The 13701-nt window shown below is 50.9% G+C and overlaps 1 protein-coding gene across 1 annotated transcript; it reads left to right on the top strand.

Moving 5' to 3' along the window:
* Nucleotides 1-11809: 11809 nt before the first annotated feature.
* Nucleotides 11810-12551, top strand: IUM83_05890 (TKL protein kinase; the record flags this gene model as incomplete). Its single annotated transcript, XM_067930052.1, has 3 exons — nucleotides 11810-11999; nucleotides 12094-12460; nucleotides 12542-12551. 3 exons carry the CDS (start codon nucleotides 11810-11812, stop codon nucleotides 12549-12551), a joined length of 567 nt encoding a protein of 188 aa, XP_067782750.1.
* Between the last annotated feature and the right edge of the window lie 1150 nt (nucleotides 12552-13701).

Below are 13701 nucleotides of genomic sequence, written 5' to 3'. Positions count from 1 at the left end.
TTTAACGTCTCTTGTCTGGTCTAGATGCATGTATCATAGCCAATGGACGGCGGCTCCCCCCTCTGGCCAATCTGATCATTTTTTTCAGCAGCATCAGACGTGATTTCGGGGCGGGCCGACGGGCGGTCCACCATCACGTCTTGTAGCTCGTAGTAATATGCACAGCGTTTCAAAATTGCAGCCCGTAGTGTAGCCTCGTCCGAGATGCCTTGGTCAGTTGCAGCAAGGTAGTCTTCAGCTTTCCGGAAACTGGTCTCCAGTTAACTAATCTTCTCACGCACGCCTGCGTTGTCACGGTGCTTGATGCCAGCAGCTTCTAAGCGCGAAATAATTTCCTTGAGCAGGGCCTCCTTCGTCTTCCCGTTTGCCCGATCAGCCCCGCGCCACTTGTCGTAATTGCGTTCTGCCGTCAGCCAGTCCAGCACCACTTGAATTGAAGTCTTCCCACCTTGCACTCCATCTGTAGTGGGTCTAACTTGACTCACTACTATTGCTTACACGTTGCGCTACGTGTATGAGGAAGCGTAGGAACTTAGTAATAACTTGAGTTAATTATACTTGAGTACACAAGTATAATATAAATCAAATAAAGACGCCAAGTGACTTAGATTAGGTAAAATGAGAACTGTATTGTTTGTAAATTGATCTTCCTCCTAAATCTGCTAAAACTGTTTATCATATATGAAAGGGGTTGGCAGCGGCTGGCTGTCAGAGCCCCGCTAATATGCACGTCTCTGATTGGTAGAAAGATGCTGCTTTCTACCAATAGGATCTTTGGGTAGGTGTGGACCACTCATTGTGGTGGCCCACTTCAATGTATCCATTGGTGTGACTTACACCAAGGTGGGGAAATATCTAAAACTTTTAACAGATACTTTATCTGTCAAAATCACAAGTGGCTTGTAGCCATTTGTGCTTGTAACCCCGTTACACCATCTCCCCCTTAAGGTTAGACGCGCGGGGTCTCCGCACGTCAATCTCTGAATTGACCATTCGTCAATTCTCCGCGTTTGGAGAAGAAACCCGCGCTCATTCAACGATGAGCGCGCCCCAAGTGAAGAAGAACCAGAAGGCGGTGGAGAGTCATCTCTCCATATATGACTACTTCGAGTGCCAGAAGGCGAAGTATGGCGACGACGATGAAGACTTGAAGGACGACGATGAAGACATGGAGGACGAGGAGGACTAGTCTTCAAAGCGCAGAGACTCAGTGTCGAGCGAATCGCCCGACCCCCACGCTAAGAACATTCGTCCGCGTGAAGGGGACGAATCGGACGCTTCGAGTTCGAAGCGTTCGCGAACTGAGAGTGATACCCCACTTGCTTCCGCTGGAGCTCTCAGTTCTCCGCGCGCTGCAGGTGCAGCGCGCGAACCATGGATGCCGTCCGCGTCCGAGATCTCGGACCGGTATGGGAACTCGGTACCTCCGAATGAGGTGCCGCTGTACGTATGCGCCATCAAAGATGACGCTGTGGCTGCTGAGCTGCACTTTGATGCGGAAACGCATCAAAGGCGCGATTACTACATCGGACTCTTTCATGAGCTCCGATGGTTTCAAAGCAAGAAGACCTCTTCTCGCAGCAAAGTGCCCGAATGGCAGGCACTTTGTCAAAGCTGGAATGCTTTTGTTGAAAACTTCAACAAGAGGCCGAGTGCTTACCGTGATCGGATTAAGCAAGCGCGTGATCGCTTCGAGACGTACTCGAAGCGTGGAAAGTTGGAGCAACTCCACGTTGCTGCGGAGGAGGCTAATGTGCCGTGTGCTGTGCCCGAGGGCTTTCAGTGCGCGAACTGATTCCCAGGCGCCGTCCGCTTGAGCGACCGCGACCTGAACGGGCACACGTCATTCCGTGCGCCCGAGAGTCTCAAAGAGCTCCGTGCTAAATTCTTAGCACGTGAGGGTTCGGGCGCTAGCGATGACCGCAGCGCTCGCACTACTTCCGCTGCACCAGCGCGTACTGCTCTTCGTACACCCTCACCATTTCCGGAACGTCCTCCAGCAAGACGTTCCGCGGCTCCCATGTATCTTGATGGGGAGGAAATCCTCTCCAACGAATACGAAAACGAGCCCCTTGAGGGTTCGTTTTCGGGATACTATGGTCAACAATCCGCTCAACAATCCAGCGGGTTGAGCCGCGGGCGTCACGGATCGGCGGTGGCGGGGGTGGGAACACGCCCCGGGTATGATCAGCCCCGGGCTGACCAGATCGCGCCTCTCCACGACCGGGTGACCGCCGTGGAGCGTCTGAAGGGCGCTGAGTTTGCCGCCCTGAAGCAGGGGCTGGCGAACCAGAAGGCCCAAGTCGCGGCGGTCTCGCAGACTGCCTCGGATATCCAGGTCGAGTTGGGGACCCAGATGAAGGGGTTGCTCCACCGCGTCCGCGCGCTGGAGAAGAGGCTGCTCGTCGCCAAGGCCAAGGGTTCCGCTTCCGCCTCGGCTCCTGCCGAGGCTTCGGGTCAGCCGAGCTAGGTGGCTCGTGCTGCAGGTATGGCTTCAGCCGTCCGACGTAAAATGTCGGATGGAGGCGCATGCTAGACGGTATGTCTAGCGTGTATGCGTTGCTGTGCCGTGCCAATACAGTGAACGGCCCGATGAAGCGCAGAGCAAGCTTGCTTGCTCCGAAATCCGAAACTGCATGTCTAGGCAGGTTTTGTGTAGCTAACAAAACTAATGAACCAACTTTAAATTCATTTGTGTTGCCTCTGCCCGCATTGTCTGCGTTCAGCTTCTGTTGATCAACAGAAGCTGCTATTGTGTCTTGGACAAACCGAATCACGGCTTGTCTTTTGGTGACGAAACTGATTGCATCCGAGCTGAAGTCATTCAGCTCGCTCTCCGCTAGAGGCCCCGCCTCTGCGTTGTTCTTCGTGGTGTCTGCGCCCTGCGCAGACCCGTGGTCTTTGTCCTTGTTGTTGGAGGAGTCTGCACCCTGCGCAGCCTCATGCGTTTTGTCCGTTGTTGCAGCTGACACTGTGCAAGTGTCAGCGGTTTTCTGCGGCTGCTGTATTGCAGTCGTAGATCCTCCCCCACTTAAAGTGGGAGCCATCACTAAGAGTAAACTCAGTAGATGTGGATGCCCGCAGTGGGGGCATCATGATATTCGTACATGATCCTGAGTCGCAGGTCATGGTCATTCGGCACGGCAACGCGATCCGCGTTGTCGTCGACTGCATTATAAAGCAGTATTCCGTCGTGCACTCGAAAGCGGTGTGCGCGCGCTCGAAGGTGCTTGGGCAGCTTCTGACGGGACTTGTCAGAAGGCGCTATGCCATAGGCCAGCAAGAGCTTCGTGTCCGCGTCGTGCGCGGACGCGGCCTTCACATCGTTCAACAGAGATGATGTGGGTTTGCTCGATCGCATGACGTCAATGCCATTGACGTCAGCAGCTTCTGCGTAGTCCGGCCGACGTGATAACGCGTCGGCCACTACATTCAATCTTCCGGGTTTGTATTCGACCCGGAAGTTATACTCCGCAAAGAATGAGAGCCATCTCGCCATTCTTTGTGATATGTGTGGTGACTTCACTGCAGTGCGCAGCGATGCATGGTCGGTGTAGACCACAAATGGTCTACTTCCAAGCAAATACACTCGGAACTTTGCGAGTGCGTACTTCATGGCAAGGAGTTCCTTGTCATGCACCGGATAGTTGCGCTCAGCTGGCTTCAGCTGACGCGATTGGTAGTAGACGACACGATCACGGCCCTCGTGATCGGGCTGCATCAACGCGCATCCGATCGCAAAATCGGATGCGTCGCACACTACGTGAAATGGGCGATCTTGGTCAGCCACTGCCAAGATCGGCGCCTCAGTCAAGCCCCGCTTAACTGCATCGAATGCCTTTTGGCAATCGGTTGTCCACTTACATGCAGCTTCTTTCTTAAGAAGTTGTGACAGCGGGCGGATCTTGCCCGCGTAATCCCCCACGTACTTGCACAAGTACGTGGTCAAGCCAAGGAACTGCCTCAGTTCCTTGACACTTGAAGGCGTTGGCCATTCATTAACCACTCTGACCTTTTCCAGGTCAGGGCGAACACCATTTCCCCTACGAGAAAATAGGATCTTTGGGTAGGTGTGGACCACTCATTGTGGTGGCCCACTTCGATGTATCCATGGGGGTGACTTACACCAAGGTGAGGAAGTATCTAAACTTTTAACAGATATCTTATCTGATAAAATCACAAGTGGCTTGTAGCCACTTGTGCGTGTAACCCCGTTACACAATTCGCTGTCTGTTATGCACCATCATGATAACGCACTGCTTAAAGCCCTTTGAGGCTGAGCGAAATGTACCATCAATAAAAACGGATACATTGTGATACATCAGAAGCTGTCGAAGTTCTGGGTAGGCTCAACCTATGATTCGCTGAGTCTTGGCCGTTGGATCGTTGCTGGGTCGAGACTGGTGAAACTGGCAGAAGCTTAATGGCTTGCCCACCAGCATAGAAAGCGGTGGAACCTCAATCAAACCTAGCAGGTGCGATCCGTAGTGTTTGCATCGAATGCGATAGACTCGAATTTTAACCTGGTCGTCACTAAACCCCTTCCGGATAACGTCGTCCTGAGGATAAACCTTCTTGCTAACCGCATTCCAGATTCGATAATAAAGCACTGCGAGGTCCATAATGACCAACGTATCCACTATTTGCTTCATTTGTTTTGTCACGTCAATTGTATCGGCTTCTGGATCTTGAGTAGGTAGATGTGGCGGTAACGAGCCGAGAACCACGACGGGGGCTTCAGAGTGAGTCGTGGTACAGACAAACGGGGAAAACGCATGAAGTATGATAGGATCAAAGTGACGGAAGACAGGAGAAGCCAGTGAAGACCGAGATGGGACGTGAAGGTGATTGTACGCCAGAAAACGAGCATGGTCAATGCTATGCCTGCATTTTATTGTGACTTAGCTTTAGTATAGGAGTAGTTTAACGAGTGGGGATGCTTAAGGTTGTAGTGCCGAGCAGGCGCGACAACTCAGGGCTCTCATTCTTGAATCAACCCACAAGTGAGCACGTCGACCTGCTCCCTTACTGCTCCGGCCAAGCAGTGTGTGTTGGCTCTCTGCGACCTCATAGCACGTGAGCTAGAGGCCACACACCGTAGTAGCAAGTAAACAGCGCTTCAGCTTCGCAAGTAACAAGTGCAGCAAGCGTAACAAGAACAACAAATACAACAACTACAACTTCTACAACAACTCCGTCGTCACAGATTCAACATCAGCTTTCTCGGTCAAGTGCTACCAATTCGCAGCATTAGGCTGAGCTCGTTCAGCGTGAGCTCGGCGTACTACTGTGAGATTGTATAGCTTATGGCAATGACGACACGAAGCATGGCTCGACGTATCCTGCGTAGCGATACAGCACCAGCACGTCGTCTCTTGAAGTTGGAGAACGGACCTCGTGAAGAAAGCTGCCGGCGCCACGAAATGTAGCCGACGTACAGCGAATCAATGAATCGACCAAATTGAGACTGGACTGGCGGGTTTAAGACAGGAATTTACGGCTGCTCATGATAGTCTACGAGTTGAAGTCACCGCAGAATTGGCGAACCTCAACAACAGCATCGGTGACGAAATGACCGAAATAAAAGGACATCTGTCGACTCTGGTACAAGCGCTGCACAATATGTCAACGACGCTGAACCAGACTCAAGCGGCTGCAGTAACAGCTCAACAGGTAGCTACAGAAGCTCGGACTCAAGCGCGGGTTAGACTACAGAGTACCCCAGCTGCCGCACCACCTGCGTCGATCCCGACCCAGATCCCAGCTCAAGCACAAACTGTCGGGCCTCCGGCAACCGCTGACGTGAGCATGATGACACCGGTCGATGCAGAGAGAACGTATGCACCTGCAAATGCAGTGGACATTCCGCGTTTGCGCAAGATGGACGTAAGTCCACCAACATTTGACGGAATGATTGACGGAATCAAGCTCAACTCGTTCCTCTTTCAATTCGAGGCCTACTTCCAACACAAGGGCTGTCGTATAACAAAAATCGAGATAATCACTGTCTTCCTAGCGAACTGAATCAGTGTGTTCGAAAGAATGCTTTGGTTTGGTACGAGCGCTACATGACTGACGACACGACTATCAAGTGGTGGAGTGTTATGAAGGTTGAGAAGATATGAGAGTTTCGCGAGCCGAATTTCCAGGCTAAAGTGCGTAACCAACTGCTGCAGTTGAAGCAGGCTGGAGCGCATAACGGCTATGTATATAAGTTTCGAGAGCTACAACGAGTAGTGGGTCTTGATGAATTGCCTGCGATTAATATGTTCGTGAATGGATTGACCAAACACTCAAATGAAAATTGCAATATAACGAAAGCAGCCATCTACCCTGCCTGCCGCCGTGCAAGAAGGATTCCTCGAGTATGAATTGCAGGAAAAACCACCAGCAATCCGCCAGCGCGGTAGTGATCATGGTGGCTTCGGGGGGAAAACAACACGGTGGGAAATCAAAACGCAACAACGAAAAAGTTGAGCACCGGCATAATACTTCAGGGGAAATTTCTCGTAGGACCACGACGGCGCCGGGAACCCTTTGCTAACATCGTGGACGTGGATTTCACAAGGTAGAGGTTTGCTGGGTGCTGCACCCGGAGAAAAAGCCCCGTAATTTGCAGCGGAAACAGCAGTTGCACAGCCGAATCTACGCACACTTGGAGTCGCTAGATTTGGGTGACGAGCGGAATCACCCGTCCAACAGCGAAGGACAGTCAAGCTAGCCCGTCCATTGGAGGTCGAGCACTCCAGTGGACAGGAAGACGAGGCATTGTATGTCCTTCTGACGCTGTGAAATTGATGGATCATGCAGCAAAAAATGAAATTCAAGAAAACAATGAGACAAAGCGTCAACTGTATAGTTTGTTGCATACTCAGAGTACAGTGCACTGTTCCTCGAGGGACATTTGCATTATCAACTCAAACTTTATCGATAGTGGAGCTACTATGGATGGCGTCAGCCCTAGGTTTTGTTCAGCAAATGGATTGTGGGATCAAGTTGTCGACCACAAAGAGCCAATGGAGATCACACTAGCAGCTAAACAGACCATGACTGTGCCAGCCAAAACAGTTAAACTGACGGTGTTCATGGATAATTTTGAGCCGTACATAAATGACTTTCTCGTCATTGAGGTCCCTGAAGACCAAGATCTTCTGTTGGGTATGCCATGGCTGAAAGCCACGAACCCTGACATTGATAGGGTCAATGAGCGCGTGAAGCCTCGTGTATCGCACAATATGGAGGAGCTGGACACCAACACCAGTAAGAAGAAAAATAAAAACAGAAGAAGAAGAAGAAAGTGAAGACACTCCACAAACCAGAGCGGCCTGCGGTGAAAGTCGAAGGCCAGCGACAACTAGTGTCGCCACGAAAGAGTAAGGAGACTGAGGGCGACTACTTCACGCACGGATTCTATTCGGCAACTTCCGGAACAACAAAATTTATCACCGCCAAACAATTTCGGCGCATGCTTTGTAAGCCTAAAGACATCGAGTGCATCTTCGCAATCCGCCCGAAAATGGAAAAGGAGAGCGGAAAAGAGCCGGAAGCTGTTGATATTGAAGCTTTTAGTGATCACCCTGTCTACCCTGTGCTATTAAAGCACATACTTGTTTTCCAACAGAAGTTGCCTTCGTGTCCACCGCCACGAGAGCACGGAGAGCACAAAATGGAGGTGGACACTCAAGAAGCCAACTTTCGACGGCAGTGGCGACAGTCACCAGGCCAAGAGAAGGTGATTATGGAGTGGGTCCAAGAAATGCGTGCGGCCGGATTTATTCGACCTTTGACGGCCCCGCATGGAGCACCTACTTTCTGCGTGAAAAAGTCAGTTGGATGGAGGATAGTACACGATTATCGTGCTATGAACTCTCACACAATTCGCCGTATGCTGCCAAGCCTAGGAAGGATACTATTATCGAAAAAATGCAAGGCGCGTACTGGTACTCCTGCATGGACTTATTGAGCGGATATTATCAGTTCAGGATGAGGGACTGATATACCGTATACGGCATTTCAAACACCGGATGGAGCTTTTGAATATCTTGTGTTGCTGATGGGACTTTCTAATGCCCCGGCCACATTCAATGAAGGTATCCGCCGTATTTTGAGAGATATCAGTGATATTTGCCAATGCTACTTTGATGATATCTATGTGTATTCCAAGGATGCATCACTGGACATGCATTTGGAGGCTCTAGATCGCGTGTTAACAAGACTTGAAGAGCACAACTTTTACGTGAAGCCTAGCAAGTGCGTTTTCTCCGTCGATGAAATTCCCCGCCTAGGAGATTATGTGGGGCGTAGTGGTGTTCGTATCGATCCCAAGAAAGTGGAGATACTTCGTGACTGGTCCTTACCTCGTACCCGGAGCGAACTGCAGTCGTTTCTGGGTACTGCGGTCTACATCCAGAGATTTTGTCGAGGCTTTGCGTCCGATGCTGGACCATTGCTTGGCATGCTAAAAGGGCCTGCAAAGCGAGTGATTAGCTGGAGTGACGAGTTGCGTGCACACTTTCTATCTCTAAAGGAGAAAATTGCTTCAACCCTACTGCTTGCAATTCCGGACTTCAACAAACCATTGGACTGCTCATGGATGCTAGTGACCACGCTATTGGTGGCGTCCTCTTTCAGGAGGAGGCCAGGGGTGATGTAGTAGTCGCGCGCCCGATAGTGTTCGGTGGCAGAAAATATAAAGACGCCGAGAAAAAAACTCCATTCGCGAGAAGGAGCTATCGGCGATTTAATTTGGGCTTCGATTGTGGAGAGTGTACCTATTGGACAAACCCTTCGTAGTTGATACGGACCACCGCTCGCTTGAAACAGTTTTCAAGCAGAAGACAATTTCGCGTCGCATCGCCCGCTGGTACGATGAGCTCAGCGAGTACCCTATTACATTTCGCTACATAAAGGGTGAAAAGACTACGGTGGCGGATGCAAGGTTCAGCAAGAACCCTTGCGGCTATATTAACGCGAAAGCAAGTGCGAGAGCGTGTGGAGTTGGGATTAGCGACTCTCGTGAAGGAAGCAACGGAACGATACGCTGACGACCCGTTCACTTCAGCTCTCCAACGCCATCTGAGCGCCGCAGGAGCTGCGACAACCCCTCCTGTGCGTCATTTCGAGCGATACAGCTGCGAAAACAAACAAATATTCTACAGAGCGCCTAGCGATGAACGCGCCAGACTAGTTCTGCCGAATATTTCTGAGAGAATTGATGCCTTGTTGTACGAATTCATGATGCCAAGTGCTATGGTCACTCAGGGGTGGAGAGGACACTCTGTTTGGTGGAGCGAGATTATTATTGGCGGTCAATGGAGAAATCTGTTCGTGCTTATATCCGGTCATGTGAAGTGTGTCAGAGAACGAAGGGCAGAAATACTAAGCCCCCAGGACTACTGCGATCACATGAGATTCCTACAGCGAGGTGAACGCATCTTGCGATGGATTTCATAGTTGCACTTCCTGAGACTAGTGAAGGATACGATGCGATCATGGTTGTGATTGATCGATTAACTAAGCGTGCACATTCTACTGACGACAACTATTGCAACGACAAGACAGACTGCAGAATTATATCGTGACCGCATCTTTGTGCTTCATGGCATACCCGAGGAGCTTCTTTCGGACCCAGATTCGAAGTTTACGTCGGAGCTGTGGACAAACCTGTGCGAGATGTTAGGCACCCGGCAGAAATTGACTACGGCGTTCAGGCAACAGGAAAATGGGGTTACGGAGCGAGTGAACCAGGCCATTGAGAATTATTTGCGTGCGTACACCAACAGCAATAGCGATGACTGGGATAAATACATATCTCTCGCGGAGTTCGCGTACAACGTAAGGTACAAAGCGTCTATTGGCATGTCACCTTTCGAGGCTGACATTGGTTATTTGCCTGCAACACCTGCGCTGTCACGAATAATTACTAGCGTGCAGATCGATGAACCTCGACTAGGAACAGTTCCTGGAGCAGCAGCAAGATGTTTTGGCTCGTGTGCGCCGGCACGTTCAGGCTGTCCAAGATCGTATGAGCCACTACTACGATCATAATCGACCAACCCAGACATTCGTTGTTGGTGATTGTGTACTGCTATCTACGACGAATTTAGCTGATTTTCATGCTGGAACGACCAAGAAAATATTAGGACCTCGATGGATTGACCCCTACAATGTGGTCGAGCAGGTTGGGCATGATTACTACCGACTGCAATTGCCTGAGAGGCTGAAACTTCACCCGGTGTTCCACACTTCCCTCCTGAAACCGTACATTGCCAGTAATCGCCCGGACCAAGATATTTTTAAGGTTCGAGTGCCAGATGGTAGTGAAGGCGAACTGGTTGAGGATATCGTTGGCTACCGCAACAGAAAGGGGAAGAAGGAATACCACATAAATGGCTCGGTCAGTCCGAACTGACCTGGGAACCACCAGAAAATTTACAGTATGTACAAGACCTCATCGCCCGTTACCATCAGCGCCAAACTAACAAGCGCAAGGCCCTCAAGAAATCGTGAGCCGAGGCCTTATCTTGGAAGAGGACATGTGGCGAAAACGAGCTGAGAACCACGACGGGGGCTTCAGAGTGAGTCGTGGTACAGACAAACGGGGAAAACGCATGAAGTATGATAGGATCAAAGTGACGGAAGACAGGAGAAGCCAGTGAAGACCGAGATGGAACTTGAAGGTGATTGTACGCCAGAAAACGAGCATGGTCAATGCTATGCCTGCATTTTATTGTGACTTAGCTTTAGTATAGGAGTAGTTTAACGAGTGGGGATGCTTAAGGTTGTAGTGCCGAGCAGGCGCGACAACTCAGGGCTCTCATTCTTGAATCAACCCACAAGTGAGCACGTCGACCTGCTCCCTTACTGCTCCGGCCAAGCAGTGTGTGTTGGCTCTCTGCGACCTCATAGCACGTGAGCTAGAGGCCACACACCGTAGTAGCAAGTAAACAGCGCTTCAGCTTCGCAAGTAACAAGTGCAGCAAGCGTAACAAGAACAACAAATACAACAACTACAACTTCTACAACAACTCCGTCGTCACAGATTCAACATCAGCTTTCTCGGTCAAGTGCTACCAATTCGCAGCATTAGGCTGAGCTCGTTCAGCGTGAGCTCGGCCTACTACTGTGACAGTAGACATGTGCGTTTCCCAGTCACTGTACATCCACCGGTGGCGTACACGTGAAGGAGAGCGTTACACTGTGCGCTTCGGTATACGCTGCACCGAAACGTGATCTTCACGAGCGAGTCCCAGTCCTTGGTATACCAAATTCCATTGTGTTACACGCACGTCTCGCCTGGATGACTTTGAGCCTTTCGCGTCGTTCGCGGCATCGGCGCAGCCGGCTGAGGCATGTTGGTGTCTAGCTCCTCGATTGTTTGTCGTGTCATGATCTACGCACAGCTCTACCGGGAGCCTTTCAGGTCGCGCGACGTTGCCGAGATGCTCGAGGTTGTTGCTGCAAGGAGGAGCGATGCCGAGTGAGAACAGCAACCGTTCCTCGCGAGGTTGGGATGCCTGTAGTTCTCCTAAGTTAGGTACTGCAGCGTATGCTATTATTTCCGTTGATAGCCACCAAGCTATGTGCGACCACCGTGTACGAATATATAGCAACAACCTCTGGACGGAACGACATCCTATGAATATGCAGGTACGTCAGTGCTTGTGCTGGAGCCGTGAAAGGCAGCTTCGCACAAGCCCGATCATCACATCAACAGTTTTGATTCCCAACCTAATCCCCGACCCGATCCGTATACGATCCCAGAACTAGCCTATCGTTCTCGGGCTCCCTCAGGGGCGACAAGGTGCCCATGAAGAAGCTGCCGCCCGAGACCCACGAGAACGACGACAACGTCGACAGCTTCGTGGCCGAGGCCAAGATCACCGTGACGCTCAACCACCCGCACGTTGTGCGCTTCGTTGGTGTCACGTGGACGTCCGCGTCGGACCTGTGCGTGGTGCAGGAGCTCATGAAAGGCGGCGATATGCACTGCTGGACAGGTACGAACCCGAGCGACACGCCATCCGCTTCGACCGGCAGAAGACACAGATCGCAGTGCACATTTGCAGTGCGCTGGCCTACATGCACTCGCAGTCACCAGTGGTGATCCACAGCAACCTCAAGGCGAGGAACGTGCTGCTGAATGGAACGATGGAGGCCAAGGTGACCAACTTCGGCACGTCACACAAGCGGAAGCACAGGACGTCACAAGCGCGACTCTGTGGATGACCCCCGAGATCATTCGCGGTGAGGTGTACAGCACCGACGCCGACATGTTCTCGTTCAGTGTGGTGCTGTCGGAGCTAGACATGCTCTCGGATCCGTACGCCCAGGCACGGCAACAAATCTGCGACTCGAGCCGGTGCCCGCTGCAGGAGGCCGACATCCTGCAGAAAGTGACCCAGGGAAGTCTCCGCGTCGTCTTCTTTGAATCGGGCCCCATGGCGCTGGCAGAGCTTAGGTACGCGTGCGTATCTGTAAATCCCCTCAAACACCCAACGCGTCTGAAGCGCTGTACAGACCCCAGATCATTCTGGCGCAGGCTGGCGTAAGCCCCAGCTCGTGGCTCGAGCCGCGAGCCGCGATCTTTTTCACGTCTTCCTCGATAGACTTGCGCGTGTATATTTGATTCTCTTGAATTCGTTGGCGTCTGCTTCCTTTTTTAATATGAAAACGATTGCGTTTCTTGTGCGTTTGCACGTACACGAATTCGTTTATCCCTGGCGACTTTTCGATACAATCACTGTTCTCTGGATTTTATCCAGAGTCCTTAGGTGGATGCCACTCAGGTTCCATTATTCTCCAATCGAAATACCTGCCGAATATGATTCGTTCGGTTCGGTTCAGCAGGCGCTTTAGGGGACTGTGATGTTACATTACCTGTGCTCAAATCAAATTATGCTGGTATGTTGACCCATCCAGTTTTTATTGAGATAAATAACTATTATTTCAAATAACTTGTACTCGAGTATAATACCTGTGACAGGTAATTTATCTGATCACTCGAGCGACATCCGCGATTTTTTTCCGCGTTCAAGCAACATGCAGTCCCTCATAAGACAAAGTCATGCGCCGCACGAAGAGAAGCTCTGAAATTTCGTGGCCTAAAATTTGAAGAAGCAGAAAAATCAAACTACGCCCTGCCTCGATTAGTTTATTTCTCGCAGCCTACGCAGCGTGGACGCAGTCACTCTAACAAAGCCGTGCTTCGCTCCTGGATCTTCATTTGCGGACCGCACAGCACAACTATGATATATTCTTGCTGTAGTATAGTACTGCTCTCATCTTTTTTCTTTAATAACAGAAAATGTGTGGTTTAGTTGTTTCTTCCACCGCACTACTGCCCCAAACGGATATAGTACAGTAGACAGAACTGCATTACAATCCTAAACGAGAAATTCGCCTTCACTTTTTGCCAGTCACATTCCGAGAGAGCACTGCTTGAATCAGATACTTCTTTTCGCACGCTCACCGCAAAATCCAGAGCTGTTCCGGGCGAAGCACGGCTGTGTTATTCTGAGCGACAATCGAGAGTTCTCACGAATTTGTTGGCGTCAGATAGCTACCGTAATACACGAAACTAAGCCGTGCTAAAGCACGGAGAAACTCTGGATTTTATCATGAAGTACGTTCTGCTTCTAAGCTACACAGCCTCTCTGTTTCTGCCAGTGCCTCTTGTGTTGGCGTGAATGGGTGATCCCG

The sequence above is a fragment of the Phytophthora cinnamomi genome (assembly GCF_018691715.1).
Source record: "Phytophthora cinnamomi strain GKB4 chromosome Unknown Contig104, whole genome shotgun sequence".
In the NCBI taxonomy this organism is placed as follows: Eukaryota; Oomycota; class Peronosporomycetes; order Peronosporales; family Peronosporaceae; genus Phytophthora; species Phytophthora cinnamomi.
Note: the sequence above shows the minus strand (reverse complement) of the source record. Positions and strands in the feature narration are given on the sequence as shown.